The 8,556-nt window shown below is 38.5% G+C and overlaps 1 protein-coding gene across 1 annotated transcript in view; it reads left to right on the forward strand.

Moving 5' to 3' along the window:
• The window catches only part of LOC102040691 (transcription factor RFX3), a 121,856-nt gene that overhangs the window by 42,736 nt on the left and 70,564 nt on the right, over nt 1-8,556 (forward strand). The window contains exons 4-5 of the mRNA XM_031065287.1: nt 5,911-6,092; nt 6,858-6,977. Of these exons, the coding sequence (XP_030921147.1) occupies nt 5,911-6,092; nt 6,858-6,977 (302 nt within the window). The remainder of the gene's footprint in view (nt 1-5,910; nt 6,093-6,857; nt 6,978-8,556) is intronic.

Genomic DNA, 8,556 nt, shown 5'->3' on the forward strand with positions numbered 1-8,556 from the left:
TGAGAGAGATAGGTTTGATGTGTAGACTCTTAGATGGATAAGAAACTGGCTGGATGGTTGCATCCAAAGCATTACAGTAAACAGTTCAATGTCCAAACAAGGATCAGTAATGAGTTGTATCCCTCAAGGGCCTGTACTAGGACCATTGCCATTTAATAACTTCATTGACAGCTTAGATAGTGGGATAGAGTGGGTTTAAGTAGGGCCACTAAAATGATCGGAGGGCTGGAACACCTCTCCTATGAAGAAAGGCAGAGAGAGTTGAGGTTTTTCAGCCTGGAGAAGGCTCCATGGAGACCTTATTGCAGCCTTTCTGTACTTGAAGGGGGCTTATGAGAAAGATGGAGACTTTTTACCAGGGCCTGTAGTGACAGCAAAAAGAGCAATGGTTTTAAACTGGAAGAGAATAGATTTAAACTGAACATAAGGAAAGAAGTTCTTTACAATGAGGATGGTGAGACATTGAAACAATCAGGTTGCACAGAGAAGTTATGGCTGCCCCGTCCCTGGAAGTGTTCATGGTCAGGTTGGATGGGCCTCTGTGCAACCTGATCCAGTTGAAAATGTCCCTAATCACTGAAGGGGAATTGGACTTGACAACCTTTAAAGGTCCCTTCCAACCCAAACTATTCTATGATTTTATGAAAATATGTTTCTAATAAGGAGATTTGCATCTGTCTGTTATGGTAGTCTTATTCTGATGTTTCTTAAATATTCTGAGGTATTTTCAAAACTACTGAAAGACAAATAGAAGATTTATTGTGGATTCTGTGGGAAAAAAAAGACCTCCAGGTGTCTTGGTGTAATAAATGTTCTTTCCTAGCCTCAGTAATTTTGGAAGAAATTAATGAAACCCAGATTAAACACTGGATATTTTCCCTTTCTTAGAAACTTTTATTGAGTTGTGACTCAAATAAGGACAGTAAATATGGTTTTAGTCCTATCTTCTTCCTTAAGCTGGCATTTTGTTGCCTTAATTAATACCTTGTGGAATCATCTGATTCCTTCCCCCTCAGGGAAATCCTCAGAGCCCTCCCTTGGAGAGACTTACCATAGAGTCTTTCCCCACCTGGGCAGACAGAAAGGTCTTCCTCATGGACTCTTGCATAACAGTGATCCATCCCAGTTCCTTTCCCCATATGTCCCAATTTCCCCTGGTTTCTCCTTTCCCTGTTTCCTCATTGGTTGTGGCATCCCTGGTGGCCAGCCCCATCTTCCCTAAAAGCCAATCACCTTTGCCCTGCCCATTGTACCGCCCCCATGCCCTCCCCTACTTAAACCTTGTGCATAGCACATGGTTCATTTTTTTCTCTGGTTTCCCTTCGGTGTGCTGAAATAAACCTCACTGGAACTGACCATATAAAAGGCCCTTCTGCCTCTCTTCACTGAGCTTTCCGTGGTGTGTGTGTACTTGACTGCTTTGCCCGAATGCTTACCCAAGCGGCTTTTCCACAGGAGATGCTTACTGGGGAATATAGGTACCAGCAACCACTATCTAAACCCCACGCTGCTACAATATCTGTTTATTTTAATGGTTAAAAAAAAAATCCTGTATTTTATTTTCTTTCCTGATTTCTTTCTGTATGTGATTGATTGACTAATTTATAATCTAATGATTTTTAAATACTGGCGTTCCATTGAAGTTGTAGTCAATTTACCCATTCTGCATAAACCATTTCATACCATTCTAATGTTGTTAATATTATAAATCAACAAGTCAAAGTGTAGACATTTCAATTTTAGAATTAGATTTCTGTAAATACAAAAATGTATTTAAGGCTGTTTGCAATAATGTTATCATATCTGCAGATTATTTACTTTTTTACATGGCATTCAGCTATTGACATGCTTCTTTGAAGGCTGTAACCTGCCAAATAATCATGTCAACCTTTTTTAATTGAAATATTTTCACCCTGGAGCAAATATCCTTACTTTGTACTTATCTTAGGTTTTGCTTTCCCATTGTTGGCTAATGCCAAGCTGTGGTTGAAAGAATATCTGTCAAATACAGATCATTAGTAAAATGCACTGAAATGAATCCTAATAAATTATAATTAATCTAGAAAAAATTTTAAGACTATATTTAGAAGTTAAATTGGAAATAATTTGGGGGTTTTGTCAGTAATTTTTTTCTTTGTGAGATAAAATAAATTGCTCATATTCCATAAACTAATTGGTATAGCTTAAATGATAAGTTTGAAGGCTGTAATTAAGATATAGTGAAATGGTTTTGATAATACACTCATGTAAAGGTAAAAGTTTAAAATATTTTTCCTAGGCTTTGTTTCAAGTTGATAAAACATTGTGAATGTTAGGACTGCATTTATACCTAAAAGTTGATATAAGGATGATGAACTGCACTTTTTAATGTTTATTTAAAGTGCAACATTATCTACATCCTTTTTGCAAACAGCTAGATCGTGCTTCTCCTACATCTTTACACAGAGCTCTTGTTTAGAAACCTAAGCATGATAATTCTGGTAATGTTTTCTATAAGAAAGTAAACATGAAGATGTTCTTTGAAAGGTCTTGAGTAAATGTTTTCCTATTTTTTTTCATTTTTCATGTATTGTGTTCAGTAAATTGCTCACAACTGACTTAAACAGAACTGTATGTCCAATACATTCATTATAATCTAATTTTTACTAATAGTTCTGCAATAAAGAAGGGTCAGAGCGGAAACTTATTTCAAGAGTAATGGGCACTAAAATATTGATATTCTTGTTCTGTAAATGACAAGTTATATGGAACATTACTAGAACAGAATAAGTTCAGTGATCTATTAGCAAGTAGCCCTGCAGAGTAGCAAATTCAATGTCACATAATTATCTATGTTACTGTACTTTAAACACATATCTTGGTCATATTAATTACTTTGGTGGTCTAAAGTGAAATGAATTAAACAATCGTGCGAGGGTCCAGCATATTGGAATAAAACTTTGTTCCAAATGCCAAACCCAAATCCATAGTTTGGGGGTTTATTGGATGCTCAAACTAAGTCCAGACTTTTTGTAAGATTTGTGAACCTGGAAAATTTGGATGTTCATTCTAATTCATTTTGGCATAATTACTTTCTTAACTAATTAGTAAATACAAGACAAAAACAAAATTTGGAAATTCAAGTGGAAATTAAAGGGAAATTCCAAGGATATGAAACCATGGTGGAAGGAAGGGTTAAGCTAAATAAAATGATTGTATCCTCAAAAATCTGAAATCCCATAAGTTAAATATAGAATCATAGGATCATTTAGGTTGGAAAAGACCTCTAAGATCATCGAGTCCAACTGATAACACTGCCAAGTCCACCACTAAGCCATGTTCCTAAATGCCATAGCTACATGTCTTTTAAACACGTCCAGGGTTGTGACTCAACCACTTCACTGGGCAGCCTCTTCCAATGCTTGACAATCCTTTCATTGAAGAATTTTTTCCTATATTTTCATTTACTCTTGTCCTACTGCTTGTTACTTATGAGAAGAGACTGACACCTACATCACTACAAGCTCCTTTCAGGTAGTTGTAGAGAGAGTCATAATGTCCCCTCTGAGCCTCCTTTTCTCCATGCTAAACAACCCTAGTTTCTACAGCTGCTCCTCATAGGACTTGTGCTCCAGACCCTTCACCAGCTTCATTGCTCTTCTTCAGACACTCTAGCTCCTCAGTGTCTTTCTTGTAATGAGTGGCCCAAAACTGAACACAGGATTAGAGGTTTGGCCTCAGAGTTGCTGAGTACAGGAAGGCAATCACTTGTCACAGACATCTTTTATGAAAAATCCTTTCCTTAGGATTTTTCCTCCTGAGAAGCTGAGAGTCCTCAGGAACAAAATGTAAACATTGATTCTCTGCTGCTGTGGAATGCAACAGGTGGATCTTTGATTGGCCCATGTTGGTTGTTTCTAATTAATGGCCAATCACAGCCCAGCTGGCTTGGACAGAGAGTCAACATGGAGTCAAATCCTCGTCTCTTCCCTCATCATAAGATCCCTGTGAACACGGTCACAATCACTCCCCTAGCCCTGCTGGCCAAATTATTGCTGATACAAGCCAGGATGCCATCAGCCTTTTTGGCCAAGTGAGCACACACTGGCTTGTTCAGTCAGCTGTCAACCAGCACACCCGGATCCTTTTTTGACCAGCAGTTTTCCAGCCACTCTTACCCAAGCCTGTAGTGCTGCATGGGGTTGTTGTAACCCAAGTGCAGGACCATGCACTTCACCTTGTTTAGCCTCATGCAAGCTCTGCAGAGCCTTCCTACCCTCCAGCAGATTAACACTCCCACCCAACTTGGTGTCATCTGCAAACTTACTGAGGGTGCACTCAATCCCCTTGTCCAGATCATTGATAAAGATATTAATCAGAACTGGCCCCAATACTGAGCCCTGGGAAGCACCAAGCCACCAAATGGATGTAATTCCATTCACCACCACTCTTTTGGCCCATCCATCCATCCATCCATCCATCCATCCATCCATCCATCCATCCATCCATATTTTTACCCAGAAAACAGTATGCCTGTCCAACCCATAAGCAGCCAGCTTCTTCAGGAGAATGCACTGGGAGACACTGTCAAAGGCCTTACTTAGGTTCAAGTAGACAACATCCACAGCCTTTCCTTCATCCACTGAGTGTGTCACCTTGTCATAGAAGGACACCAAGTTAGTCAAGCAGGACTTGCCTTTCCTAAACCAGCTCTGACTGGGCCTGATCCCCTGGGTGTCCTGTACGTACCATGAGATGGCACTCAGTATGATCTGCTCCATAATGTTCCCTGGCACTGAAGTCAGACTGACAGGCCTGTCATTCCCTGGATCCTCCTTCTAGCCCTCCTTATAGGTTTGCTAACTTCTAGTCAAGTAGGACCTCCCCCATTAGTCAGGACTGCTGATAAATAAAAACTATAAAAATATTTCCTTTGTATTTTTTTTTGTTTTCTTATACTGGTAAATGTCATTAAAATGACCATTTTACTTGAGTTTAGTGTGCATGACCCTGAGATTAGCTCAGTTGGTTAGAGCATGGTGCCAATTACAACAAGGTTGTGGGTTCAATCTCTGTATGGGCCATTTACTTAAGAGTTGAACTTGATCCTCGTGGGTCCCTTCCAACTCAGAATATTCTGTGAAGCTATGTTAGTTACTATTTGTTATATACAGAGGTACAGTCATGTATTAGAAACCGTTTGCTTAAATGCTTCCAAAATTACTCACCAAAATTCTGCAATAGATTACACAGGAAAAAAAAAAAAAGTTGATTTTGTTCCTCTTAGAAGCAAACAGGCTACAACAGAAAGGGATTGAACCCATGATGCTTTATAGCTATACAAGTTATTTTTCATGTCATCTAGATTGCTTTTTACCTTATATTTGATAGTTTCTTCTTTGTATTTGGAAGACAATAAACCCTATTCAGTTAAATGTAGTACAGGGTTTTTTTATTTCTATTTTTTTTAATTCCATGTGAAGAGAAATAGTATATCATTCCAGAATTAAAAATGTATTAACTTAGTTCTATTAGGGTTTTTTTTAATGCAATAAGTATAAATTACATTGGTTATTATGTTTCTTTGGAGTTCTAGCAATTTTTCTCAAAAGCACAAATAACTTCATAAAATGTTAATGTATGGTACTGAATCTGAAATATTTTTAGAAGTGGAGCTATCTGAGCTCACAGGTGCCATGAGTCTTGTTATTTCCTTGTAAACCTAAAAAAAATTCCATAACTAAGGCATCATGGCATATCTAGCATTGAAAGAGATTTAAAGAGATTATATTTGCTCAAAGAACAGTCACTGTATTAAACAGGACTTGAGTGGTCTAAAAAAATATCAGTTCTATGTTGTACAATTAAGTGGGGGTTTTCAGTAGAGTAATACTGAATTTATATATATTCACTCTTTCATATTTGACATAGCTCCAATGGCTTTTAGACAACTATGAAACTGCAGAAGGAGTGAGCCTTCCAAGAAGTACCCTTTACAACCATTACTTAAGACACTGTCAGGAGCACAAGTTGGATCCAGTCAATGCTGCCTCCTTTGGAAAACTCATACGGTCAATCTTCATGGGATTACGGACCAGAAGACTGGGAACCAGGTTTGTGTTAATAAAATCTTCAAGTTTAACAGAAAAATATCAATAATAATCATGAGCATGAATCTCATATGTTAAAAACAAGCAAGGAAATAAGCAAATAAAAATATTTAAAACCTTTCTGTTAAGGGAGTTGCCAAATCCAGCAGACTTCAGGACTCAGGGGACTCCTGGTCTGCTATAGCCAGATTCTGTGTACTCTTATGACCCAGATATCTTCCATCTCAGTCCAATCAATGCAGTTACTGCTGTTTCCATTTGCAGCTCCAGATAGCAGTGAGACTGAACATGTGTTCCAAAGATGCAGACAAACACACACATGACACTAACACAGCTAACCACAGAAGCTAACACAGGGCAATGCCTTTACCAGCACCCATATAGACACTCATAAACATGAACACAGACAGCCCAATTCTGTTCTTTCTTTCCAGTTGACCAGGACTGAAGTTGATTAGTGAAACATTCACAAACCCTCACTCACAAGCATACTTCATTTATGGAATTGTTTTATTCACTATGACTGCATAAGTAATTTAGTTGATTTTTTATTTACCTTATTCTATTTAAATGAAGCCCAACAGTAAAGTGCCAGAAAATATAGTTTAAGTGAACTGATTTTCAGAAGCTGGTAGAGTTATATCAGTTTTATACCAGAGTGAGAGGAAAGACAAGCCTAACTTTTATGTACTGTTTTCCAGTCAAGGCAAATGTTAATGTGTGATGTATATACTAAAGAAACAATGTTATATTTGTTCTTTCATGAAGGGGGAACTCTAAATACCATTATTATGGGATTCGTGTCAAACCAGATTCTCCCCTTAATCGGCTACAAGAGGACATGCAATATATGGCTATGAGACAGCAACCCATGCAGCAGAAACAGAGGTATAGTGTTATATGAAACTACCTTTTCATATTTCTAGTTCTTGGAACCTTACTTGTCTGCATTTATGTGGCAAAGTTGAATCTCTAATGGAAATTTTTAAACTTCTCTTGGAAAAAATAAAGGTTTGTCAGTTCAGCAGTTGATATCACTGGAGTCTGATATCAGTAGACATATCTAAAAACTCATAAATTTGAAAAATTGATTTAAAAAGTAAGATATGATTCAATTCTTTAGAACAGACACTTCTTGGTGGTTTTGGGTTATTTTATCAAAAGATGGGGGTAAAAAGTAATAGGAGCTTTGAGTTTCAAATTCTGCTGTTCATTTTCATCTCTTTATTCAGCACATATAAAAAATTATAGAAGAACTTGTGATTAGGTTCAGCTTTGTGTTGATCTCCTCGTCCTGGCAAGAACTGATGCATCAAACTCCTGGACTTGAGCAGAGAAGACTTGGGCCTCTTCTGGGCTCTGCTTGGAATAATCCCATGGGAGACAGTCCTACAGGGCAAAGGGGTCCAGAAGAGCTGGTTTATTTTTCAAGGATCACCTTGAAGTTTAAGTGGTCCATCCCAACATACAGGATGTCAAGCAAAGGTAGAACGAGGCCTGCATGGATGAACAAGGAGCTCCTGACAAAGCTCAAACATATAAAGAAAGTATACAAGAGGTGGAAGCAATGTCAGGGAACCCAAGAGGAATATAGAGTCTGTCTATAGACTCTATATAGACTGTCTGACTGTGCAGGGATGATGTTAGGAAAGTCAAAGCCTACCTATGAAGGACAAGAAGATTATTGGGAGTTGTCAGCATGTATTTACAAAGGGGAAATCATGCTTGACCAACCCAATAGTCTTCTAAAATGAGGTGAATGGCTCCGTGGATGAAGAGTGAGCAGTGGATTATGTCTATATTGACTTTAGCAAGGCTTTCAAAACTGTCTTCCTGTCAGGGAGCAGCAAGGGCTGTCTTCTCCTTAAGGAATGGGGAGTTGGGAGTTGAGTACCATTGTATACACAGCAGAGACCTCACCAGCCTAGGCCTAGTCCTGCAGTATGTCATGGTTTGACACTGGCACAATGCTAGTGCACTATGAAAATATACTTCTCTGGTGTTTGCTGTGAGATGTGACTAGGAAATAAGCAAAGCAGGCCTCTACTTTAGAAAAAAAAGTTTATTAACTAAACTACAAAAGAAAAAAAACCCCCCCACACACATACGCACACACACACTTGGAAAATGAAAACTCCACAAAAAGATTTCTTCCTCCTCCCACTACATTTCTAATACATCTTTCAAATTTCAAGTTTCTATCTATCACTCTGTAAATACTCAATTTCAGTCTATCAAGAGGAGAGGAGTCTTTCTTGGGGCCATGGTGACTTCTTCTTTGCATGCCCAGTGCTCTCACCACTGGACATGGAACAGAGCTGCTTCAAGGGTTATCTTTTTAAGGGTGCTTTGACTAGTTCTAAAAAAGCACAGTTTCTTCTCACTCTCGGGACTTCTTGTCCCTCTCATACTTGTCTACCCCCTGGGGCCGGGGGGTCTCTAAAACTGAACTCTCTCAGTTCTGAGC

The sequence above is a fragment of the Geospiza fortis genome, unplaced genomic scaffold (genome assembly GCF_000277835.1).
Source record: "Geospiza fortis unplaced genomic scaffold, GeoFor_1.0 scaffold238, whole genome shotgun sequence".
In the NCBI taxonomy this organism is placed as follows: Eukaryota; Metazoa; Chordata; class Aves; order Passeriformes; family Thraupidae; genus Geospiza; species Geospiza fortis.